This window comes from Rhinolophus hipposideros (assembly GCF_964194185.1).
Source record: "Rhinolophus hipposideros genome assembly, chromosome: 26".
NCBI lineage: Eukaryota > Metazoa > Chordata > Mammalia > Chiroptera > Rhinolophidae > Rhinolophus > Rhinolophus hipposideros.
In genome coordinates, this window is record NC_138072.1 from 21,701,238 (window position 1) to 21,728,318 (window position 27,081).

Here is a 27,081-nt window from a genome sequence, read left to right on the forward strand (position 1 = left end):
GGGCAAGTTCTGGAACGAGGTATTGCTACCTCTGGGGTCTGTTAGGGTGACTACTGGCTCTCCCCAGGAAATGTCTGACTTTGCCACTACCTCCTCTCCTCAAATTTTTCCATAAGTTCAAGATTTATACCCAGAGTCACCCAGATCAACAACCATAGTGATAATCTCAAGATCCATCCATGTTGTCGCAAATGGCAGTATTTCATCTTTTCTTATGGCCGAGCAGTATTCCTTCATGTAAACCACATCTTCTTTATCCAATCGTCTATTGAAGGACACTTTGGTTGTTTCCATGTCTTGGCCACCACAAATAATGCTGAAATGAACATAGCATATACCTTCACAGATAAATGTTTTCAGATTTGGGGGATATATATACAGAAGAGGGATTGCTGAGTCATATGGAAATTCTATTTTTAAGTTTTTGAGCAACCTCTGTACTGTTTTCCATAGTGGCTATACAATTTACATTCCCATCAACAGTTTATAAGGGTTCTTTTTTCTCCACAGCCCCTCCAACACTTGTTACTATTTGTCTTGTTGATGATAGCCATTCTAACTGGTGAGGTGATATCTCATTGTGGTTTTATTTGCATTTCTCTGATTACTGATGTGGAGCATTTTTTTATATACTCTTATCTAGCTCTTGGCTGATTGTATGTCTTCTTGGGAGAAGTGTCTGTTCAGGTCCTCTGCTCATTTTTTAATTGGATTGTTTGTTTTTTTGTTGTTGAGTTGTACAAATTCTTTATATATTTCGGATATTAGCCCCTTAATGGAGGCGCTATTTGCAAATATCTTCTCCCATTTGGTTGGTTGCCTCTTTGTTTTGTTGATGGTATCTTTTGATGTGCAGAAGGTTTTTATTTTATTATAGTCCTATTCATTTATTTCAACATTTACTTCCCTTGCTGTTGAAGTCAAATTCATAAAATCCTCTGAATCCAAGGTCCATAAGTTTAGTACCTGCTTTCTTCTAAGCAGTTTATTATTTCAGGTCTTATGTTTAGGTCTTTGATCTGTTTTGAGTTAATTTTAGCATATGGTGAAGACAGCAGTCTAGTTTCACTGTTTTGCATGTGGCTTTCCAATTTTTCCAGCATCATTTATTACAAAGGTTTTCTTTTCTCCATTACATGTTTTTGGCTCCTTTGTTAGAAATTATCTGCCCATGTATGTGGGTTTATTTCTGGGTTTTCAATTGTATTCCACTGGTCTGTGTGTCTGTTTTTCTGTCATGCCATGTTGTTTTGTTATTGTCACTTTGTAGTATAAGTTGAAGTCAGGGAGTGTGATACCTCCAGCCTTGTTCTTTTTTCTTAGGATTGCTTTCGCTATTCAGGGAATTTTGTCATTCCATACAAATCTGATTTTTTTGTTCTACTTCTTTTAAAAAAATGCCATTGGTATTTTTATGAGGATTGCATTAAATCTGTATATTACTTTGGGTAATATGGCCATTTTAACTATGTTGATTCTTCTAACCCAGGGACACAGAATATTTTCATTTTTTTGTATCTTTTTCCATTTTTTTAATAATGTGTTGTAGTTTTCAGTATATAGGTCCTTCACATCCTTTGTTAAGTTTATTCCTAGATATTTTATTCTTTTAGTTGCAATTGGAAAAGGAATTATATTTTTCATTTCTTTTTCTGAAATTTCATTGTTAATATATAGGAACACAATGGATTTTTGTACATTGATTTTACAACCTGCAACTAAATTTGTTTATTGTTTCTAATATTTTTTTGGTGGAGTCTTTAGAGTTTTCTATTTAAAGAATCATGTCATCCCCAAAAGGGGAGGTAGTTTTGATGAGGGCTGCCGTTCTTGGTTTTAGCCATTGGTCACCTAGGTAATTTGAAAATAATATGATTAAATGCTGACCATAATAACACTTTATTGTGCTTGCTGAGTATTCAACGTGTCTTTTTTCCCTCTATAACTAATATTTATAGAGAATTTTTTTGAATCTCTAGTACCTGGCCTTGTAAAAACACAATTTTATCCATACATCTGCCACTGTGGTTTCCTGGAAGCTCCCAGCCGTGCACAAGAATTTGCAGGTGTGGCTTGGTACACCCCCAACCATTTCTTCTACCTGTTTTCCAGTGGGAAGTCCATCCTGCTGAGCAGATAACATGGGAAAGAATTTAAGGCCCTGGGGAATCCTTGGTTAGGGCTTCTCACCGACAAATTACAACCACCTCCAGCTCACAGCTTAAGAAGAATGATGGTCTGTCAGTTGCTTAAATATTGACTTATAAATTAATTAATCCAAAAGGGGGAAAAAATACTGTCTCCTTCTCTACTGAAACATGAAAATGCCTCAGGTAGGACAGTATAGTCACTGAGTCAGCTCCTGGGTATATAAGAAAGCTCATGGACACAGTTGGGCACACTCAAATGCCTTCTTGTCAAATAATCCTGGGAAACTGGGGGTGAATTAGTCAGCCTGGTAACAACTAGCAACTTCTCTTTAAAATACAAATTTCTGACTCTGTGTCATTTAAATTTGTTGCCTTTTACATCAAGGCTGCAGAAAGCGTTGCCCAACTTCTTATTTCATGAATCTACAGGAATCAAGGACACAGCAGGGAAGAACCACCAACCTGAATGTGCTCATCTAAGACCATGTCATTGCCAGGCATTTCTGTCACCCACCAGGTGGTGCTGGGATTTGCCTGACCATTCATATTGTCCTACTAACCTGTCCAGTAAAGAGCGCCTCTAATACTTTTACACTTTTTGATTACTAATGACCCTTTTCTTTATCTCTAATCCAGTGGTTTCCGAGTGAACGTTACTAGGATCCTCCATAGAGCTTTAAACAAATACAAAAGTCCAGGTCTTAACCCAGATCTTCACAGCCTGAAACTCGCATTAGGGTTGGGTATGCACACATTTTTTTTTTTAAATACTTACTGCAGATTCTGGGGTGATCTCCCACACAAAAATTCCTTCCCAATCCACCTACTTTCCTAGTCCATTCATCAGTCAAATTTAATTCTTCATCCCAAATTCACCCTCTACCCAACAAGCCAGCTCTGAATTTCCAATAAGGAAAGGCAAATACTAACCCAAATGAGAGTTTTTAAATATGATAAAATTTTAAGTGAGGAAGTTGTGGTTAACCAAAGAAACTAGTTATTCTTTGAAATAATAAAAAGCATGAATTCTTTTTCTTTTACAAATTAAGTTTAATTGATAATTCAGCTTCAGAAATAAAAATAACTTCTAAAATGATAGTATAAACATGTTTATTAAGGGTTTTTCAAAGTTTATCTCCTTTCTTCACTTATTAGCAGATAGAACCGATCCATTCTCTTGCCTGAATATTGTAAAGAAGTTAAAATTTTAGGTAGATGAGTTACCTATACCCATGCTAAATCACCATAAATCCCTCTAGTAGCCCCAAAGGCAGAACAATTTCCCAGTTTTTCCCTAATGTTTAGAGCTGGAATATAGCACTTGCTTGAAATAAAATAAGGAGTCAGATTTCCTCTAAACATCATCCAAAGTGTGTGGCATTAACTCAAGGACTCAGATTATTTCAGCAATTTGCAAACTATCAACTACTTACTAAAATGAAGCAAATTAAGTGAAATATAAAAAGGTTGAAGGTTCTAAATGGGCCAATGTAGTAAAAGTATGAAGTTACCAGACAATTATAATGGAAAATACCACATTTCTAGCTGTTGGTGGAAATCTATAAAAGTCTGAGAAAACAGATTGTAGGTAACAGGCACATTACTACTTTTCTAGTAACACTTGGATTGCTGTTTGCAACTGTTTTTATTTGTTTATAATCCACTTCCTGATCATTAAGGACTCCGATATAAACAGAATTCCTGCTTTATTTTCTACAAGCTGTCAAAATTGAAAAACATAGGGAGGAGTTACAACATAGGACAGCACAAGCAGAAGAATGAATGAACAGTCAAAAGGTCAGGCGATGCTGGGAGCATGTGTGATGTGCCCTGTAACAGGGCTTCAGGTGTGCACAGAGCCAGACTCAGAGATGGTGAGGATCAGCATCCAATCACAGTGGTGACCACATGCCGAGCGCTGGCAAAACATCTAGTAATTCCTACTGCACAAAACGAAAGGTTCAGCAATGCAAGGACTTACCTCTGCTGCAGCTGAGAATGAGTCCTTCCCTATTAACTCCTGACCAGATCAGAAACCAAAGGCAGAAAGAAGTTGGGCCTGGGCAGTGATAAGGGTGCTGTTTTCTGTCTTGTTTCCTGTTATGAACTATTACTACGGGCACCTGTTTATTTAAAAACAGAGCACTTATCTATGGTCACCCTTGAGAACCTGTACTAATCTGCTCTGGGAAAGGCAGAGCAACCGGGAATCAATACATAATCCTAAAAAACTCATTTACCTGGTGATTACCTCTTCCTCTCTGGCAATATGGCTAACTTCCGTGTTTCCTGAGGTCTCTACTTTAGAGGAGGAATAAGGCATTGAAACCCACTAACTGGACCGCACAGTCCTAAACAATGAAGAGCTGACTATAATCCCTATTTAAAAATTGGGAAGTGCTAAAGATGTGTAAGGTGGTCTGTGTCTATTCCCTGGAAGTTCCATCTCACAACATTAAATTCAACTAAAGAGACAATAGTACCATTTATACTTAAATATCGCTAATCTTTGGATAAGCAAGAAAGTAAAACACAATATCGCAAATATATTCCCCTAGGGATAAATCACATAAGCATATAAGATATGAAGAATATTTTTTAAAAATATCAAACATTCACCAATTTTTTTTTTCCTGGTCTTGAATCTTGGGTATTTTGGAATTTCCCATTTTGTACTTTTCTTCTGTCCCTAGTTTTATAGTTTTATAGTTTTATATTATTCAAGTAATTTGCTCTGTTTTATCAAAGAAGCAAACAAAAACTCCTGATATTTCATAGCATTTGGCTAAAACTTCAGAAATGAAGAAACCTATTGATGAAGCACACTATGTCATATACCACAGAAACTGAATTCCAGCCATGTTATATTGCTGGCAATTACTGAACTGCAAAAAAAAAAAAAAAAAGATTTTCCTCTCCCCTAACTTAATAAAGCTTGTCAAAGTCTCCAAGAAACAAACTGTGACCAGCTTTTATTGCATTCGGATGGGATCAGCAGTTACAGAGCCGAGCTCACAGGTCGCTCTCCCCGTAGAGCGCGGAGGAGAAGGCGGTATAATCCAGGGCGCCCTGCACAGCGCCGGGGCCCGAGTAGGCTGGCATTCTCCGGATGCAGTATTGCGCCTGGTCTGGGGGCAGCTCCCGGCGCAGCTCATCAGCCAATATGTAGGGCTGCAAGAGACAGACACACGGGTGTTTGTAAACCAATCGCAGAAAGCCCTGCAACAAACATGTTGCTACTTACACATGGCTGGCATTTGTTTAATTTTACAAAGGGATTAAAGGCAGGGAGTCTAACGAGCATAGCACAACTGACACCAGACTGAGTTTACTCCTAACTATCCTCTCGATGACCCATCTTCCGGCCAGCAGGAAATGTCATAGGCTTCCTAAAGGCAGATGGAGCACTACCACCAATATGTCTCAAACTGGGCCACACTGTGAGTGATAAATACTGTGATCTAAATTTCACGGCACAAATGTAAAAGGATAGTCAGTTCACATTATACATTGAGGAGAGCACAGGGTTGTTGAATTTAACATAATCGGTGTCATTTTTGACTGTATGTGATATATGTGCTTTAGAAAATAGAGTCATTTTCCTACTCAGCTTACTAAAAAACTAGAAACACGTTGCCACTGGAGAAAACCTCTTTCTAAAATAAAATAAAACTAACATTTAAAAATGGAGTCTTTTTTTTTTTTTTTAATGTTACCTGTCCAACAGGAAATAGGACTGGCTGGTAAGTGTCAAAATAAATGAATGGCAACTATCATGCTGTAATTTGTAATGGGGTGGGGGGAGGGTTAGATGAGCCATGGCTTATTAATTCCTATGTCGGATGGGCTATGCCTTCCACCTCAGCTCCATGATAAAGGATTTTAAAATAAACATGACTGTTTTTATGATAGTTTATTTTGCCTGATGCTTTCAGGTAATAACCATGGCCCTGCTATGTTTCATTAACCTACCTTCCTTTCCTTCTCAGCTAGAACACAGGGTAAAAGAATCATTATCCAAAATTGAATTTGTTTAGGGGGTGAGATTCAAAAACTCTGGACTTGCAATTAGACTCCTACTTAATTTAGAGGCTACATGTAATGAAAAGCTTGCCAATTTTTTTAAATGATAAAATGGCTATATTTAAGTTTGCTCCAGTGTCTGGGCACAGAGTTAGGGTCACTGATCCACAAGAGAAGGTCCCAGTTCCTTAACTTCTGAATTGCATGGTTTCTTCTTTCCGAGTCTTATCTACCAACCCAGAATGTAAAGTGGGTTGATAGATAAGAACCACTAAAACACAAGAAAATTACGGACTACACACTGTTGGTTCCTTCCATAAAACTCGCCGAAAGGCCCAAGCACAAATTTCAGAAACAAAATGTCTGTGTTTTCTCTGTTCTGGGCAAACCTCTGCTGTTTTCCTGTTGCTTTCTGAATTCAATGCCGATGGTGCTACAAAATGCACTCAGATCACACCGGTTTTTACTTGCACCAGTTTTCCCTTTGTCTTACAACCATGCAGTGGACTATTGCAAAAGCTGAATGTCTGTGCACACATACCTTATCGGAAGCCAGGATTCGGAAGGAGGCGATGACCTGCTCCGCGGTGTCGGTATCGGCCGTCTCTCTGGTCATGAAGTCGATGAAGGACTGGAAGGTGACTGTGCCTTGTCCATTGGGATCCACCAGAGTCATGATGCGGGCAAATTCTGCTTCTCCCTGAGGCAGGGTTGCCAAGAAATGTTCACTTGCACAGCACACTTCCTCCCACTTTCACCCATTGACACACGAATCTCTTTGTGTGTGAAAACTTAAGTATTCCTGTGTTTCCCTTCAATCTTTGGAACAAATCCCCTAATGGGTGACCTGAGTTGACTGCTATCCAGTGATGATAAGAGTTGCTGTAGCTTCAAGCCCAGAAGCTACCAAACGTTCGAATCCCTCCCTCCCTGGGACCCATGTTCTCAGGCCTGAACATGATGCCAGAAGAGGAGTTTGGAGGAGCTGGGCCTTTTCCAGACTGAGAAGAGTGACATGCGAAACAGAAGGCAGCTCACAGATGTCTCTCATGACTTATTTTCAAGGTCTGAGAGGAATCAAAGCAGCTCGTGTTCTAATTACACATTAGTGGGTAATAGAGAAGTGAGGTGATCAGCACCATCATGGCCCACAGGGAAATATAAGGTTTTCTTAGCTATTTATTACTAAAAACTTCTTACCTTCTACGTTAAAGGAAAAGACACTTTAAAAATCATCAGGATATTAAAAGCCATTGAGTATACAGTTTAAATGGGTGAATTGTATAGCATGTGAATTATACCTCAAAAAAGCTATTAAAAATCATCAGGAAAGCTTATGTTGTCTTCCTTCACTAGAAAAATTCTGACCAATTCTGAATAAGAATATATGTTCTGGCTCTGTGAAATTATTTTGCTATTGTAACAGGCAACCTTCAAAACTATTATCGTCTACAATGAAAAGGAACCAATCGCCAAGTGTGTTACCGTACTTTAAAGCAATCATCCCCTATAATATACATCCAAGCTCAATAAAATATCAAATCTTAGTAAAATGTCTACTTCTGTCTTACCAAATCATAACCCATAGAAATCAAGCAAGCTCTGAAATCCTCATGATCCATTAGGCCATTCTTCCTCTGCCAACAAAACAAACAGAGAAGAGGAGAATTAAAGGGAAATGAGCAGCAATACTTAACCATGAGAACAAATCCAGTAAGAGAAGGGACACCTGGAATTTTTCAATTGGAGTCAGTACAGGTCACCGTGACTTACAAGAAGACCGAAGCCAACACAGAGATGTTATAAAATAATTCCTATTCTTTCTTTCTTTCTTTTTTTAATTAAGGAGGGAACCTAAGGAAGAGTATATGGAGGTGGTGGAAAAGGAAGGCAGACACTGAATGACAGAACAGTTAACAAGATTAGGTGCTCTTTTGAGGGTGGTTACCACTTACTTCAAAGGTGTCAAAATGATTTCTTAAAAAGGAGAAAGGGGGAAGGAAGGGTGGACAACAGACAAAAAAGAAAGGAGACTACACATTCAACAAGGCAGAGGAAGGGACGAACCCAGTGCCATTGAAAATGACCTAGTTAGGAGCTGACTACTGCCACCCACTGATGACAAATCATATTGTAAGTGTTCTGAGAAATTAAGATTCTCTCATGGCCCAGGTACAACTCCCCCAAAGAAGGCAGCGTTCCTAGAACTCTGGAAACAACTGGCAAGTTACCGCACAACCACTCTAGGCCCTGGGCCTGGGTGGAGTGGCCCCTCCATGCAGCAAACGCAGCCTCACCGTAAATCCAGTGAGGGTCTACAGAGAGCAGCGTTTAAGGAGGCTGAATGGGCGACAGCCCTCAGAGTGGAGAGAAGGTCAGGGTAGGAGAAATAGCCACCCAAATTCTACTGAAATAGAGGTGTCCACCCAAGCCCTGGAAGTGATGGGGCTGAAAATTTTCTTGAGGGTTTTGAGAGCACAACTGAGGTGCAAGCATCAATATAAACTTAAAGATAAGAAAATGCTTTTAATACTGGCCAATCCATTATTTCATAGAGGTTATTACTGGTGTTTTCATTTGCACATGAAACAGCTAGTCCCAAAAGCTCACCTCAGAAGTTCTTTATTTCTATGAATGTCTGTTCTCACACCTACATGCTCAGCCCTCCATGCTCAGCCCTCCGTCACCAGCGCTGCCCTCCCCCACCCTCCTGGCTACAGTCTCCAAAGCGATGCTCCCCACTATGGAAACTCTTTACTCTCCACTGACTTCCCTCAGCGTCCATTCTCTGGCTATTCTGCCTCCTTTCAATAGAGTCAATTCCCTAAGATCCAGGCCTTTTCTCTTACTCTGCAGACTCTCTCTTGCCAGAAATGACCATCATGTGATGACTCCCATAGGCGACAGCCATAAAATCCACAACTGGATTCCTCACTGCCCGGGGCATCTCTTTGCTGCAAAGGCTCCCTCTAATTCAATAGCACCCCTTCTCTTGTGTTCTGAAGGTTTAGCATTTCCAGGTCATTTTTGACCTCACCCTTTCCCTTAGCCCCCCAATCCTGCTGTGAAGTTCTATCAGATTTCTGTCTCCAACAATCTCAGCTGTCCTGTTCTTCATTCCCACCACTCTTACACCTCAGCCCAGAAGCTCACGTTCCTCTCCTCTCACTTCTGCAGGAGTCTCCTGTCTGAGCCTCTGCTCACTTTCTCTCCTGCCCTGCATCCCTCCAGCCCGTTTTACCCACGGCTGCCAGCCACGTTTTTCTGAAGCCAGCTCTGTAGAACCTACACTCTACACCTTCAGTAAGAGTCCCTCAGGCCACACGCTCAGTAACCACCATTCCCATCTTTCCTATTTAATGAGAAGAGGAAGTAACGTGGATCATATCCCTGACACCTTTCCCCATAACTTCTAGAAAACTTTTTTCCTTCTATATACATATAATCCTTAACATTGAATTTAAACAAATGTTTAAACTTGGTGGGTTCTGGCCTCCTTTGGACTTTTGTTGCAAAAGACACTATCGTTATGTTGGATTCAAATTAACGTGCTTTTCCTGTGAGGCAGCCCAAATGAGCGGAGCTGTCCAACAAACCCAGTTGGGTTTATGCAGCAACAAGGATCAATTATTTCCCTCCCAGAAGAAACATGACCTGAACATGAATGGGTGAAGTCAGGGCAGTATTACAGCACATTTCTGCACAATGCAGCTGAAACCAGGCCAACTTCCATTTCCATCTTTGCATATAATTCTTTATTTATGCCTCAGCTCCCTGATCAGAAGTCTATTGTCTGAACTGTTTAATGGGCCTGGATGTGGCTGGCCTAGCCTAGAGGCATCTTAAGAACCATTTACTTATACTTGTGAATCATAAACAGGGTCCCAAACCAAGTAATGGAATATCCTTTTGTAGGGATCTTTAACAAGTGAAATGTGCTATGCAAACTGGGAATTTTGTTATAAAGAATTGGTTTTACCCGGTATTATTCAAATCAAAAACACTAGATAATTTTTAAAAGCAACACTTAACTTTGTATATGCCTTTACTATGAAAATGACCACCATTTTGTTGGTGCATTTTCCTTAACACATTCCAAGAGATGATTTTATTAATTAAAAAAAGAAAACTAAGTTTATACGTTGAATGCATGGGTTAAATCTCCATCAGGTTTGTTACTAAAATAGTTACTTAGGAAAAGTACATCAGAGGTTTGTATTTGAGTATATAGAAAATGACTTAAATCCAATAACCACATGTTAAGGGTACACTTTCACTTAGAATAAGTCCAGCTCTGCTACCAACTACAAAGATGCTCGTTAAGTCACCTGCAGAAAACAGCACACAACCCTGAACTTCCTGTCACCCTGAGCAACATCAGAGCTTCACACACTTCACCTTGATATCTATTTCCCTTTGGTATTAATCATCCTATGTCTCTGTAACCTTCATAGGGCATTAAGACTTAAAATAATAGCATGAATATTATTTCAAATACATCTGAATGTTGCCCGTATCGCTTTTCAAACGACTAGAGGGGGAGGTACCCGGTCGAAGTGGTTGAAGGAGGCTCTGAACTCGTTCATCTGCTCCTGGGTGATGCCCTTGGCGTCCCTCGTCAAGATCTGCGTCTCCACCTCATTGATGGTCCTGGCAATGGTTGTCAGCAGCAACTCCCATCCAACACGAATGTGCTACCAAGAAAAAGGAATGGTCAGCTCTACGGGATTCCAGCATGTCAATCTTGCCTCCTCATTTTCCTTACAGGATATTCAACCCAAGAGGAGACAAGTAGGGCTTCCTATAGACCTTCCAATACTTTTTTATTCCACTTTCCCACTTTTTGCAAGATTCTGTAGCAGGAACTACTCAGAAGTGAGACCAGGGTTCTAACACTTATAACTGGCACTATATAGATAAAATATACAACGTATAGTCTCTTTGTCACGAGAAATATCTTTCCATTACCAAGTAGCAGGAGGGGCCCTGGATTGTACCCACTGGCTCTCAGGGAGATCAAATTGGGCTGAACTGGTAGATGTGTAACAGTCCAATTTCTGATCCTTTCTCTGAAGCAGTGCAGTGCGTTCCCTGCTGTGATGATGATGATGACGATTGATGTGTGCTTGATATATTAGGTTGGTACAAAAGTGATTGTGGTTTTTGCCATTGTTTTTAACCTTTCAAACCACAATGACTTTGGCACCAACCTAAGTTCACAAAGTCTATTCACATAAGTGACAGGAAAGGCTTAAAGGTCCCTACCTTTCATACTTGCAGAACCTAACAGGAATAAACAGTGACAAATGAGGGGAGAAAACACCCTGAGAAGGTGAGATGGTCACCACTAGAGCTCGGCAGTGCGTGCGTGTGGCGGCCCTACCTCCATGGTGTAGTTCGTGTGCTTGTTGTCGAACACCAGGGCCTCCTGGATGAGCTGATGGTCACCCTCCAGCTTGTCGATGTTGTTCTTGTAGTTGATGATGTTGTGCTCGTACTGCTTCAGCTGGTTCATCTGATCCTCCAGGGCCCCTGTGATCTGGATGGAGCTCCGGGCAATCTCCTGACGCAGCAAGCACGGGAGAAACACAGGTGAGTGGGAGCCAGCACCCCTCATTCGGCTTCCGGTGCGACGCCCACAGCAGCTAACGTCTCTTGACTTTCTCAGATCAAGTGGGAAACAGGGTAGTGCCACAGAATGGAGCTAGCTCTAGTTCTGGTCTATCTAGAGAATGGGGGAAAAAAACAACTATGATTTTAAAAAAGCACAGCAAGAGGGGTAAGAAATGAGTCACTTCAGCCTCCTTCCAGTGAAGGTGGAGCCTCCCTGGGTCGCAGGGCAGGGATGAGCTGCACCCGTGTGGCTGCCAGACAGACTGAAGATGGTGGTTGCTTCACAGGGGTCAAAAGAATTCCCTTATAGTTTTAGATGTTCTCCTCTTTCAGAAAAAAGCTAACATTTCATCACCAAAAGGGAGGTTGGGAGAAAAGTAAGTGGGCCAATAAATGTGTCTTGGCTCTTCTGGGTGATGAAAAGAGCCCAGAAATCAGTGCCATTCAAAAATCACTTTTCCTTAAATGTTCTGACAATGCAAAGTATTTGTGACTCACTCTTCACATGTCTTCCATAAGGATGGATGGTTTAAAATCTAGGTCTTGCAGAAGCTACAAACCAGAAAAAAAAAAAAAAAAAAAGCCCTGCCATTGTTTTTAATGACCAAATGAATGATGGCAGCAAGACCGGCCTCGCCCCCTAGAGTGCGCGCTCCCCCATCTCACCCCCAGGCTGATGCCCACAGCCTACAAAACCCCAGGGGCCGACCAGAAGCTACAGCATAAGAGATACCACTGCTGTGTCAGCTCCGGGACTAATTTTAAAGCTGTGAAAAGCTCTGTGAAGGGCGCCAACCTACCTCCATCTTGTTCTGGATCCAGGGCCCGATGGCGTTGGCCTGTGCTGCAAACTGGCGCCGCAGACGCTCATTGGCATGCTGGCGCGCCAGCTCCTCCTGCAGGGACTGATCCCGCACGGGCACGAGCTGCTTCACCTGTCAGGGCCCAAGGGCAACAGGGCTTAGAGGCCAGCATTGGTCCAATGGGAGTGACCAAGGGAAGAAGCAATGGTCCAGAAGGTGGGACCATTAGCGGGAAGGGGGATGGAGACAGGAAGTCCCTACTGTGGGACTCAAGGGAGCGCTTGGTCTAGCTTTGACTGCCACCCAGTGTCACTGAGGGACTGCTTAGGACTGGATAGTTCTTCATGGAAACAAAAGGCTCAAATGATCCCATTTGACTATCACTGAACTTGAAGACACTCTCCCACAATTTAAAAGGCAGCAACAGGACTACTTTAGTTCTCCTGATATAGTTTTCTAACCATTTTTTCTGCATGGACAATTCACACACATTTGGGATATGTCGATCTCATGTGCTAAAAATTCTTTAATGAAGCATTATAGGTAAGTTGACTCCACCACATTTTTAGACGAGGTTTTAAAAATAGTTTCCTTATGGTATTAGTATCATAACCTGGACTGATTATGCCAACATTTATAAAATTATCCTGAAGGAAAATCATCTCTACGTCCTTCCCTCATACACCACAGAAGCTGCTGAATGACATCGAAGAGTTTAACATTGTTCACCTGTGAAATCTGGTGTGAATGCAAACCATGAGCATGCTGCAAGAGCAGACACTCTGACTCCCCCAGGTTGTCACCCCTTCCTTTCACCTGGGCTTCAAGGAGGCCCCTAGCCCCACACCCGACCCTCCGTCACCCACCTTGTCCCACTTGGCCCGGAGCTCGTCCATGGTGACAGTGCTGTACGGGTTGCTGGAGCTGATCCGAATGCTGTAGCTCTGAATCACCTTCTCCACCTCGTTCTGGATGGCCATGATGGACTGCCGCTCGCCGTCCGCCTCCGGCAGCGTGGCCTTGAACTGCTCGTGTGCAGTGATTAAACTCTAACCAGAGACACAAGTGGGGAGAAGCCCATCTTACTTCAGTGGGAATTTTACAGGCTTCTGCGTCCCGTCCGGACACACACACAAAGGCCTTTCTAAGTGCAGGAATCTCTGGACAAAAAAAAATTCTGGGTGTTTTAGAAAAGCTATTTGGTACACAAACATCAAGCTCCTTGAAATGGAAAAAGATTATGATGATGATTTAATTGATGGCTATAAATCCAAAGTCCTCAAAAAAACATTGTTTTCTTTTTTTAAAAAAATCATGTTTGCTGTCGTTGGTTCAATCCCCAGCTACTGTTTAGGTCTTACTCTCTGCTGAGGAGCAAAACTTAACTTTGCTGCACTTTCTAATAACAGTTTTACCTCTGAAATCCAACAAAGGAACCTAACATTTGCTGCTTTTATACCTAAAGACCACCTAACGAAAGTAAGTGCATCCCTACTTCTCAAAACAAAAAGGGCACAGAAACCAACTCTTTCCCCTGAAGCTTTATAAACAGTCCATCTATCAAAGCTATCATTTGGCCCTAACTTGAGAGACAGGAGCCCTCTCAGTTCAGCTGTACGTAAATGCCACGTGGACCACCTTCAAGTGCAAAGCTAATGTTCACTGTAGGTGCTGCAATAGACCAGTGGCCAGCACACCTGTCACTAAACAAAGAAACTACTTAGTGCATTGAGTGTGGCTCCCTAGGTATGTTAGAAGTCTCACTTATTCCAAACTTAAATGATTTCAGGTTGCTAACCTCTGCTAAGAGAGCATGAAAGAAACACCATCACAGCCTCTTCCAGAAGACAAATGCTATGTTCAACGAATATCTTTCCCCTTTCACTCAGGTGCAAACCCTTCTAGAATGCTCTTTTGGCAGGGAGAAGGGGGTGCAAATCCCAACTTTCAGTATTACCTTTATATTTGAATTCTTTTTAATGACTTATCTCTTTTACAGAAAAAAAGAAGCAAGAAGTGTTTTCTCTTTATATTCTATTATACATCAAATTCACTGTACAATGGTCTCTAAATAAATTGGGTCCTGGCTATTGGAGAGCGAGTCTCCCCCATAACAAGACTGCTTAGCTGTCTTGTTTATACATTGTAGGAGCAGAACATTTGGATTGTGGGAGGCAGAAGGTGCTCATCCATGATTTCTGATGACGTGTGATCCGGCAAAACTCAGTAGATCTGAATAAAAGTAATTGCATATATTTCACATCATAGTTAACTCAGCAGCCAATAAACTCATAACTTTCCATGAATAACTCCATTAATAGACATTAATAGTATTCATGACTATTTTGCTCAATGATTCCTCATTCTTTTTTAAACAACAGACCCTTATCATCACCATTATCTGATAAGCTAAGGTTCAAAGGGTAATGTGGGCTTGGTAGCCACATTTTTCTTAGTAAAAAAACCCAAAAAAACAGTAAAAAACCAAGAAACTCTCCCTCTTTTAAGTTTTTAAAATGACAGTTCATTTCTAGTGCACTGGGAGCACACAGCAGGGTTCAGGTACCTGGATTTCCTCGATGCTGTGCACGATGAACATGTCTTGCAGATCCTCCATGGCGCCTTCCATCCAATTGTTGAAAGGAGCAGCTCTCTTGGCAAACTCCAGGTGAAGCTGATCGATGGTTTCTAGCAACTTCTCAGTTCTCTGCAGATGATTAAGCGTCACCACAGATCAAATAATAGAAACTCTTAACATGTAAATATGCATTCCAGAGCAATACACTATGGTCTGACATTTTGTTCATCACAACACTCATTAACGTGTCTAAATGCAAGAGTAACCAATGTTCAAATAATCAGGCTGAGCCCTGTGGCTCTGTGAAGTGCCTTTTCAATCAAAGAAGGATTTGACAGCATCCAGAATAGCTTTGTTTTGAAAGTACTTAAAATAACCCACTACATGCCACCTTTCTGAAAACTGAAACTCCACAGGGGGCACCTGGTAATTTGCTTTGTAGGTTAGAGGATGTGTTTCCCTAACCACGCTGGACAAGAGAAAATCCGGGTCATTTTCCTCATTTTAGTCAACAGTGTGCCGAGAAGATGTGTGCCTTTCCCAAAAGTCACCCACCTTGTGAAGACAGGAGGAACTACAGCTTACTGTTCTCTAATCCTCATTCAGGGTTTAACACAGATTTCTTCGTTGCCTTTCTGAGCAAAGGAAATCACAAGGCTTCAAGCCAGAGAATGACAGCATGCTTGTTTCATACGCGGAGAGGATGGGGAGCCAAAGTAAGAGGACTAGTAGGTGGAGCCAACAATTGTTATAATTGTTCTGTTTCATTATTAGTTATTATTAAAAGCGTCCTGTATCATACATCTTCCATAATTAGATTCATTTTTTTTCCTGTTCTAAAATATTTGGGCTGTCTCTGTTACATGCCTGGTCCTTCCTGTCTATCAACACTTCTTTCTTTATGTCGGCAACTAGGAAGCTTGATATTACGTATTTTAATATTTCATCAGAGTCAGGGTGAAAAAACTCAGAAGGCTGGTAACTACTTCTTTCCTTCACATTGTCTGAGTCTTCTGTAGTGAACGATAATTAGGTACAGTAGTCTCCCATTGTCCGTAGTTTCCCTTTCCACAGTTTCAGCATGGTCAACCGCAGTCTGAAAATATTCAATTTCCCCAACCATCAACATCACCTGCTCCTAACATCCAACCATCAGCAACATCACAGCTCGATGATCCAGGATCACCCGCAGCAAATGATCCTCCTTCTGACGTAAAGTCCGAAGGTCAATAGTGGGCCAACCCACATCACCTCATGTCCTTCACCTCCTGTCATCTCATCACACAGGCACTGTGTCATCTCCCATCATCACAAGAAAAACGGTGAGCACAGGACAATGAGATATTGAGGAAGACCACATTCACATAACTTTTATTACGATATATTGCCATAATTGTCCTATTTTATTATTAGCTATTATTGTTAATATCCTAAAATAGCCTAATTTATAAGTTATACTTGATCATAGGTATGTTATGTATAAGAAAAAAACATAGTACATATAGCGTTCAGTACTGTCTGTGGTTTCAGATACTTTCCACTGGAGGGGCTTGAAAAGTATCCCCCGTGAATAAGGGGGGGCCACTGTACAGTTAAACACCAGCCACTTACTGCTGTTTATCCAAGCCTTATACTTGAATAAGGCCAAATTCATCCTGACTCTGTTTCATGTTACTTTTCCTTACTTCAGCATTTGTTGCCATTTCCCTTAGCACATCTCAAGTTAAGTTCTTCTTGATCCTGGCTCAGTTGCAGCTCAGTTTACTCTTATATAAGGACTTATGGAAATTCACTGTAATTACCACTTGATACAAAATGGGTTTATACCATAATCTTCCTCACCTCTGGATTTTTTTTTTTAATTCAAAAGTACATGTCACTGCTATATGGATAAATTATAGTACAAAACTACCAACTTCTCATTTCCCTCTTTCTCCTACTTTTCATGCTCTCTTTAGAGGATCCTTTCATGGACAATCTGTTTTGTTTTATGCACATCATGCCACAGAAAAACAAGAAATTAATAACAGGGACTTAATTAAAGAGCCTCTATTAAAAGAGTTCATTCACATCCACAGGTGGCTTAAAGACCTCACCTCTAGGGCCTCTCTTCTCTTCTGCGTAAGCGTTCCCAACCGGTCCCACTGGTCACAAATTTTCTGGCACCGATCATTGATATTGACAGCGTCATGATAGTCCAGTTCACTAATAGAGGTGAAAATAAAGATTCACTTTATTTGAGGGAAAATGGGCATGGGTCAAACAGATCATATACTTTTTTAAAAGATAGAAAATTGGCAAGTATTTCAGGGTTTTGTTAATCATCATCATAGCAAACATGATTGCTATTCTGATTAAAAGAATAAGTGAAACTCTTGCTGGTGAACAAATTTCTAAACAGAGAGAAAGGCTGTCTTCTCAATACTTCAGGCTACCTTTATGCTCGGTCCGTTTTCTTGGCCAGGTCCCCAGAGAGCATAGCATTATTTTTAAGCGGCTGTGTACCTATAAGTGAAGCCAACTATCTGACCTGGAGGGCAGTCCAATGGGCCTTGCTGAAGCCACAGTGACTGGATCATCAAAATGAGGCAAGGGGGAGCTGGTGTCAGCTTGCTCCCCATGTGTCCTTGGCTCCTCTCAAAGGGCATGGGGCCGCCAGTGTCATGGCGGGATGAGCGTCCTGTCCAGGAGGGGCACTGTGACTCTAGCACCCAAGGGACGTCTAACGCCTGGCCGGACAGAGCCCTTCCTCTTCTCGACAAAGAGGTTCCGAGCTGTCTTATGTCACTTGTGTGACAGCGAGAACAAGATTTCCCACTAAATAATTCCTCTTCCTCACCAGCCTGTCCAGGCATCCTGACAGGAGCTTTGTGACATGATTTGAACTTAGCATTCAAGCAAATTCTCAATTGGAAGGTTAACCTGGTATCGCCAGGGATAAAGAGTTTGAATTCTGCACAAAATTTGGTTAAGCCTTTTAGTTAAGATGAAAGCGAGACTCACGAGGTTTAAAGCTATCTTCACGAGACTTCGCTTTCAAAGCAGTCCAGGCAAGACCACCTCAGGAAACTCCCTATTCTACCACATCCATTCCCAAAGCTTAAGTGTTTTATTTCTTAATACTCAAACCTTAATTTGTTTTAATAAGACCTTTAATTCAGGCAATGACTGTTCATTACTTGTTTTTTCCCTCTCTTAAATACTACTCCCTTGTCCTTATTAAATGTTATTGTTTCTGTTACTGGATAAAGGAGATGCATATGGTTGTGATCGGAATGTTCTTCCAGTGGCTAAGAAGCTCCGTGTCACCAAATTAAGTAAAGTTTATTTGGTTCTTAAGAGCAGCTTTCTACACACACACACACACACACACACACACACTTCACTGACTGAGAGGGACTGAGATTCTTGTGCTCATTGTTATAATCAAAAAGCCAAAACATGGGGCGGCTGTGCCCCATGAGGTGAGCTGTGTCCTCCTTAAAAAACAAACAAACAAAAGCAAACAAACAAAAAACATCAGCGATTTGCACAGCCTTGAATGTAAAGTGGAAAGTCTATGGCTCTTCCAAATGCAAATATTAAAGAGAAAAAAGACTTCAAAAACAAAACTTAGGGATCCTTGGACTGATACATAATGGAGACACCAATGTACATTGCTCACATTTATCTTCAGGGCAAACAGTGCTCCGCCTTCTAACTTGTACGTGTTAGTTCTACACATAACTGCTTTCAAGAAGGTGTGCATAACTGGGCACACTAGTTTTTATGCACTTTGAAAACTGCACACACACTTTGATTTAATATTTTAGGGAAGGGAAAAGGATAAGGACAGTAGGAACATTAAGATAAGCCCAGATTTAAATTCTGTGCGGTTCCTCTCTTGACTGTGAAGAAATAGGCTTTGGGGACACCAGGAATAACAATAGTAGTAATAATAATAATAATATGCCATTATTACTTACATTTTATGGGCAACATTTAAAATCATTTCAAATTGCTCACACGAACTATTACAGAGCATTAAATGGCCTGAATTTCTTTTATCCCCTTATTTTATTTGTGATTGTTAATGAGCAGCCAAACACCCAACGTTCAAGAAGCGTAAGAAGACAGAATGTAGAGACCACAAATATGTGCACAGATTGGATCTGATGACCATGAGCACTGATTACGTGTTCCCATGGGTAAGGCTGAAAAATAGAATACTCTGTAAACACGCTGTATCTGTTAATTAAGGAATTTGCGCTGGTCAAAAGTGAGGAATGTGGAGTGTTAAAATGTAACACACATTAAAATGAACGTTTATGTTACCATTATGTGACAGGCTCTGAAAATGCTACAGACTTATTTGTGATTACAACGAGGGGGTAAGGAGTGAGGAATGAAATTGTGTATCTATCAAAAAGAGACAAGGGTTTTTAAAAACACACTTAGGAGCACTGCAAGGAGGTCCCTCTCCTGGACGTTGCACTGTGCATGACACAGGGCACCTATTTGGTGCTAAAGAAAAGTGGGGCTGTAATGTCTCCTCCTTCAGAGGTGAGGCAGTACTTTCTGTTTTGTTCTGGTTTCTGGACGCGCAATGTGGTCTGTCTCCTGCACCCCTGCCTGGGTGAGGCCGCCTTTCCGAGCTGGCCTCCAGGCCTCCCTCCTTATTTCTCATCCTCTTGGAAGTGGAACTGCCTGTGCTGCGGATGGGGGTGACAAAGGGATCCTACCACAACTTTGGTGAACCAAAGCTGCATCAGCTCATCTGTTTTGTTTTTTTTTTTGAAAAAAAAAAAAAAACAACCCGGACCATTCATTCCATCCCAGAGGCCCCCCCCGCACAGGACAGGCAAGGCCGGCCTGCGCCCCTCCCTGGGCAGGCTCTGGGACGCTGCTGGGGGAGTCTCTCCATGGTCCTCCCTGTGGGGGGGGGGTGGAGGGGTCCCCGGAAGACACAGCGCCCCGCACGTACTTGAGCTCCTGCGCGATGGCCGCGATCTGCTCCACGCGGTCCTGGTGCGCGGCCAGGTCGCTCTCGAAGGCCTCGTGCTTCCGCAGCAGGGCTCGCAGCTCCGTCAGTGTCGCCGACTCGTAATCCTTCTGCAGCAAGATCTGTTCTTTGCCTGCAAAGGTTGTAGCAAGAGTGTGACTACATGTCACACCTCAGCTTCTTTGTGCCCACGAAGTTTCCAGCGATTGTGAACCAAGAGAAAGGGGGAAAGAATCCCCGGACTGAATATGCAGAAATAACACTGCAAGTGCTTCGGGCGGGCCTGCTGCAACGATGAAAGCTCACGTCTACAATTAAGGGGGAAACCAGTAGGCTACATTCTAAATAACAAACCTGCCTTACTCATGATCCTAGGTCACAAGTATGGTGTTTTCCAGTGTGACGCGCAGTTAAATTAGTAATCATTAGCTCACAGAGTCACCAGGCATTATCAAATAAAACACTTGTACGCTGCCCATCCACAGGTTCAAACTTTACCAAACTTTATCCCAATTGTTTTGATTTGAAAGCCTTACTTCTGTGGTTAAGGGTAGCCTGGAGTTCTTTTCCTAATAAATTAGAAACGTTTCTCTCTGAACCTCCACCTATTTTCCCACAAATATCTCTTAAATCAAGCAATGGCTGTGGTTATAACCAAAGGTAGAAACGGAAAGCAAATGGTCATACTCATAACGACGAAGACAGAGCACGTTCTGTGTACCAGACACTGGTTTAAATATTTTATCATTATGGACTTGTTAAATGTTCATCAAAAGCCTGTGAGGGAGGTGTGACTGTCATTCCCACTTTGAAGAGGACACTGAGGCACTGAGAAGTTAAAAACTCCAAGGCACACACCTGAGAAGGGTCAAAGCCGAGGCTCCCACTGTCCAGTTCCAGGTTCATGCCTGTAATTGCTGTGTGCAATCCCAACAGTCAAACAATAATAAAGCAAGAGGGAACCACAGAATGCGGGGACCCTCTCTGACCTTCCCCAACATAGATTATTCTGTGATGGGGGAGTGTTTTGTTCTTCCAGCTCAGCACACAGCCGAGCCAGACAGAAAATATTACGACACTGTTCATGGCTACAGGAACAGGAATGTGTGCAAGGCCTGAAGACAAAGACGAACCTAAGTGACACGAGGAAGTTAAGCCTAGAAAACGATACCCTGCCTTCTTCTCTTCCAAGAAGATTCTCTAAGAGGGAAAATATGCTGCTTTGTGGTATTCAATAAGCATCCTATTGGCAGAAGGCAGGCTGTCTGACCCCCAGTTATGGAATAAACAGACACCTGTGGAATCTAATAGAAAACAGTGGGGAAGACAGGAGGAGGCCAGGCCCTATGTAGGTAAGTGTGGGAAGAATGCATTACAAGTGCCGTTTTGTGAAAAAAATACATTATCTGCTTGAATGAAAAATAAATCTTCATACCCACCTTTCGAAGCCGTTCAGTAGGAGACAACAGAATGGAGAGAGGCAAGGATACATGCCCCGAGGGTCACAGGCGTTAGGTATGGATGGAACTGCCCCCTGTGGCTGTGTCCACAGCTCAACTCTGACGGTTCAAAACCCTGGTGGAGACAGACCACTCACCGTAAGCCCAAGTTTCGTGCGTGGACGCCTTCTGCCTGAACTTCTCGGCCAGGTGCTCCACTCGCTCCAGCCTCCGGATCTCGTTGAGCAGCCACTCCTCGTAGCCCTTCTCCGCCTGTTCCAGCCTCTGCCAGGCCCCCGCGATGTCCTGGGTGTGTGAGGACAGAGCAGGCCTGGCTGTTACACTCCAGCCTCTTGGCGTCTACTGTGCGTATGACAGTGTTTTCCTTCCCTTCCCTCACCTCCCCCCAGTATCCATTCAAACATGCTAACATCTATGTCCAAGTATCACCGGGGCCTTTCAGAACTAACACAGTTGTTCTCAATGAAAACATGCCTGACACTCCTCCAGATGTGGACAGAGGATGACAGAGCCTTAACTTTCTGGCCAGAAGACAATGAAGCCTAACGTGACTCAGTGCACGACGATTCTGACTCAGTGACTGGGCTCAGCCAGCCAGCCGGCCGCCAACTGTTTCCTGACCATCAAACACATGCTGGGCATGGACCACAGGCTTTATATAAGAGGAAGCAACATCTACAAAGTTTCTGCCCCCGTGTCGCCTTCACGACGGTTGGGAAATAAAGACAATTAGTAATAAAACATGTTTGTTTCAGACAGTGACATACTGTGACAGAAAAACAAAACAGTGTCAGGTGATGCCCAGAGCCCATGGGAGTGTTTCCTGTAGGCATGTTTCTTAGAGGAGACACCTTCCATCTGAGGATGTGGATCTGAGCCGAGACCTCAATGCCAGAAAAGCCAGTTATGTGCAGGAGGGGGGGGGTGAGTGGTCTAGGCCTCAGAACAAGCTAAAGGCCAGGGGTCAGGGGAGTGAGGAACAGGCTCATGTGTGGGAAGAACCACAGCAAGCTCTGTGGCCACGTGGCAAATGAAGGTCCTGTAGGCTAGGATAATGAATCTGCACCTTATTCTAAATATTTTGAGAAGTCACTGGAGGGTTTTGAGAAAGAAGGAGATACACTCTGATTACATTTTAAGAAAGCAATGGCAGCTGCTGTGTAGAGAATAAATTTGGGGGCAAAAAAAAAAAACGAAGAAAAGCCAGTGAGAGTGTTACTGCAGGGTCCGAGGAGAGAGGATGGTGGCCTGGCATAGGGCAATGGCAGTGGACTAGAGAGAAGGGCACAGATTTAAGATATAACTTGGAAGTAGAGCCAATGGGACTGGCTGAGGAACCAGATGCGAGAAGTGACAGAAAGAGAGGGTCAATGGTGACACCTGGGTTTGGAGCTTTAGTGACAGAGGGTGGTGAGAACACTGTGGGGGGCTCTTGGATCTGTTAGGTCTGAGATGCTTTTGAGATATCCAAGTGAATACATGAGCCTGGAACTTGGGAGAAGTCAGAGCTAGAGATTAAAATTTGGGACGCATCAGCATTTAGGATGCTGGGCCTGGGTTAGAGCCATGGGCCTGGGTGAGATCACCGGGAGGGTGTAAGGACAGAGAAGAGGGTCAGCACGAAGCCAGGAGCATCTATCTACGGAACATGCAGAGGAGGCAAATCTTCGAGCAGCCAATGGAAGGACTCGTTGGTGAGAATGGAAGAAAACAGTATGTGCAAGGGCAGAAGGAGCTTCAGGAAGGAGGTGATGGTGAGCGGGCTCGAAGCTACAGAGAACAGGAAAATAGAAGTGATGATTGATTGGATCGTCAACATAGATGCTGTTGACTTTGGTGAGAACAGTCTCAGGGGAGGGGGACAGGAGCCAGTTCACTGCAGGCAGAAGAGTAAAAGCTGCAGAGGAGCAGAGCACATCTGGAAATCAGTCCCACAAAGACCTCTTTCTATTAATACATGTTCTGCTGTGAAGGGGAGCCAAGAAACAGGACAGGCAGCTGTGGAGTCACAGGTCTTACTTTTGTTGGGCAGGTTCTAGAGAACTTGTATGTGCTGATGCGAGTGATTCAGTAGAGAGAAAGGAAATGACAACACCAAGAGAAGGTGTTAAATGCAGGACTGAGCCATTGAGAACGTGGAACAGATGTGCTGTGACAGCAGGGAACAGAGGGCACTGCTGTCGATGCTGGTAAACGTGACGTGGTGGAAAGATGCGGCCAGTTGTGAGGAGGGGAGAAGAGGACAAGGGCCCCTCATTGGAGATAATGAAGGCCTTGCTGTCTGCGAGGCACCATGCCAGCTCAGTCAAGAGCTGCAGGACGGTTGGGAGGAAACATCAAGAATGAAGTAGTTGCAGGGTCCAAATTATGTCCATTAACTGAGAAGACTAGAGAAGCAATGCCTCCTTTTCAGCAGCCCATCGGAAAGAGACTTTATGAAAAGAGGTGGCTCCTGGCCCCCTGCCACTCACCGACACCATCTTGCCCTCAGACGGCATGAAGGCGGGCCGGTTGCTGATCCTAAGCTTGGTCTGCAGGGTGTTGAAGTTGATCTCCAGCTGGCACTTCTCCTGCACCTTTGGGGGCTTGTGCTTCCGACGGTAATCCCGGAAGTCCTCCAGCTTCTTCTGCATGGCCTGCATGGTCTTCTCAGGGGTCCGGTTCTCCAGCCAGGGTATTGTGCGGCGAATCCATTCCAAAAGCTGTCCCCAAAACACAAAAGTACTGCTGAAAACACCAGCAAACTGCCCATTAGTTAAACAACAGAGGCACCTAACAATTTGGAATGGGATAACCTAATGTTCCTAAAACTACAGAAGTACAATGCCCCTGACTAAAAAGAGAGGAAAGGCACCTCTGTGCATGGGTGAAATCATCAGTATCTACCCACGGCCACCAGCGATCACCCCAACAACACCATATGCAGGTCAAAAACTTAGAGTCAGCACAAGTCATGTTTTACAAAAATGTGACATTTACAGGAAACTTGGAGACCAGACATTAGCAGACAAATGCTGGATGGAGCTTTCAAATGAAAAAAACAAACCAAAAAACAAACCAAAAAAACCCACCTGACATGGCGGAATGTTGTATAATAAAATCAGCAAAAATCAAGTTTAACTTAAAATGTATTTGTATTGTAAATAAGCTCCAATCTAATGAATTTATTTACTAGGCAAATGTATTGTAAATCTGGGACTGACTCAGTGCCACGGTATATTTTAATTTGATAGCGAATGTTCAAGGAAATCCACATGATCAAGTGAGAATGGGAGTGAATTCCTAAGGACAAATTATATTTTCTTGAATTACTATTGAAGTCTTAGAAATGACCTGCTAAAACGCCACGAATGATTTACACTTTGATCACTTAGAAATTGACAACAGATAAAAATAAAAATTAGTTAAAATGGTGATGCACCCACAGCCTGAGGGTCTGAGGAGGGAAAAGAGGGATCAAACGTCTGAGGATGATCGTCCTCCATGCTTCTGAAGCTGATCACAGACGTTAAACAAGGTGGCCAAAGGGACGCTCCCACAGCAGCAATATAAAAATATAAACTCAGCGTCATTAGATTGGATTAATATAAACCACTCCTTGGGAAGATTTATTCTAAGTGTCCTGACACTTTTCCCAGAACAGACCAAATATCAGCTAAATTAAGTCAGGACAAAAGTGATCTGGTCTTATATACGTGTGACTGGATTGAGCGCCATCTAAACAGGACGTGGCTGTGGACCTCACTGATATCGTAGCTTGAGTGGGTGGGGAAAACACTGTAGTGGCCGTGATGAGACTGCTGAGCTCCTACTGATGCTAAAAAAGGAACAAAAGAACAACATGGAAAGTGCTATTCTAACCGAGAACCTGGCTGAAAAGCTGTAGAATGGCATCACGGAAACTCATGCGCAAGTATCTGGGTGGAGGGTTCTGCCTTCCTGTATTTCCCTCTAGATATTTATACACACAGGCTGAGTCACACCTCACACAGGCTGGGCAAGCTCCTCGGAGCTGGGTCACTGTGGACAAGGCTTCTGAACATGGAGAGCAGCCTATGTGGTGTCCATAGCCAGTGGAGCAGGAAAAAAACACAGTGCAATGTCATCTAGGGGAACCCAATCCTGGAGGTGCCAGGCTAAGAATAAAATCAAATTCTACTTCTTGAACATGCAAACTCTCTCTATGCTTTGAGATGGTTGGAAAGACCATCAGGGTTACCTTTGTGTCAATCATATGTTGCTGCAAGATGAACCACCTCTGAGTTCAACTATATTTCCCTACTTTTATTCCATCCGAGATGAAAAATGCAAAGAAAACAACACTGACAATCCATGATCACCCTCTGCGCCTCACCCTCTGGGTGAGTACGGACAGGACTGGGGGGCACTGTTTCCTTTACCTCACTTGCTAGCCTCTCATATTCTTCCATCAGTCTCTCATTCTCTTGATTCACAGCAAGAACCTTACATATCCTGTTAGCCGCTGTCTCGGCCTGTAAAACACAATAGGTAAACAGGACAGCTCTGTCGACAGAGATGTGTATACATGAAACAGAACATGGCGGGCATGAGAGGGGAGGAGGGAGATGGCGTGCCAAACGTCGTACAGATTCCAGGTTAGGGTGGGATAAGAGTGAGGCCATGGCTGTTTAATACTATGAGTCATTTCACACCTGTTTTACAGTTTTCACACAGACTTACACGGCAGGCTGAATATACTGTAGGGAACAATGGGGAGAGACCATTAGTCTAAAACACAAGCTCTGTAAAACATCAAGCAAGTTAGTAACAGAAATATATGGGTCCAGGACCCCCAAATCTGTGGTCCATGAATGTCCATGTGAGCACTCTGCTGACCTGGGGAATCGGGGGTAAGAACTCTCTACATAAAATTAGCCTTTGAGAATCAAAGCAAAAACACTGGGTCCTGAACATATATGTCATTGCATCGAGTTCACAGAAGTCCTATCCGGAAATGAATACAAACAACTTGCCAGATGGGATCCTTCCCCAGAGCTGAACTTGCTTTTAGACTTTGTTTAACCTGTATGGGAAGTTGGTGAGGTAATCATTCTCCATCATCGTTTGGTGGAGCGAAACTAGGGCCCAGAGTGCCAAAGTGCCTGAACCATGGTCACAGGATGAATCAAAAAAGCAACTTGCCTGTCCGGGCTTCCAGGTCTACAGCCTGTCCCAAAGCCTCACCTCTAAAGCCCTAATATGAACTGATTTCCGGTTATCATCATTTGCTGGTGATGGTCTTAAAGAGACCACGGGAATGATACATCCTTTGTCCATCCCAATCTAACAGGGTGCTCCAAGTAGAGAGATGTGAGGGGGCAAGAGGCAGGAACAGATAAATGCAGAGAAAAAAAGGACATTTACCCGCAATATTCCTCAGCTCTTTGTCTCAAGGAATGTGAATTTTTTTTTGAGGTTCTAACACTGCTATCCTTTCCCTATTTCAGTTAAA

The 27,081-nt window shown here is 42.9% G+C and overlaps 1 protein-coding gene across 5 annotated transcripts in view; it reads right to left on the reverse strand.

The window, feature by feature from the left end:
- Positions 1 to 1,750: 1,750 nt before the first annotated feature.
- Positions 1,751 to 27,081, reverse strand: part of ACTN2 (actinin alpha 2) — a 63,601-nt gene continuing 38,270 nt past the window's right edge. For all 5 annotated transcript variants that reach the window (XM_081039036.1, XM_081039038.1, XM_081039035.1 and 2 more), the window contains 13 exons: positions 26,009 to 26,101; positions 24,080 to 24,310; positions 21,746 to 21,893; positions 20,131 to 20,281; positions 17,264 to 17,372; positions 15,156 to 15,296; positions 13,456 to 13,638; positions 12,587 to 12,721; positions 11,557 to 11,736; positions 10,721 to 10,867; positions 7,745 to 7,810; positions 6,715 to 6,873; positions 1,751 to 5,321 (listed from right to left, as the gene is read on the reverse strand). In XM_081039036.1, the coding sequence (XP_080895162.1) occupies positions 5,163 to 5,321; positions 6,715 to 6,873; positions 7,745 to 7,810; positions 10,721 to 10,867; positions 11,557 to 11,736; positions 12,587 to 12,721; positions 13,456 to 13,638; positions 15,156 to 15,296; positions 17,264 to 17,372; positions 20,131 to 20,281; positions 21,746 to 21,893; positions 24,080 to 24,310; positions 26,009 to 26,101 (1,902 nt within the window). In that variant the 3' untranslated portion in view covers positions 1,751 to 5,162. The remainder of the gene's footprint in view (positions 5,322 to 6,714; positions 6,874 to 7,744; positions 7,811 to 10,720; positions 10,868 to 11,556; positions 11,737 to 12,586; positions 12,722 to 13,455; positions 13,639 to 15,155; positions 15,297 to 17,263; positions 17,373 to 20,130; positions 20,282 to 21,745; positions 21,894 to 24,079; positions 24,311 to 26,008; positions 26,102 to 27,081) is intronic.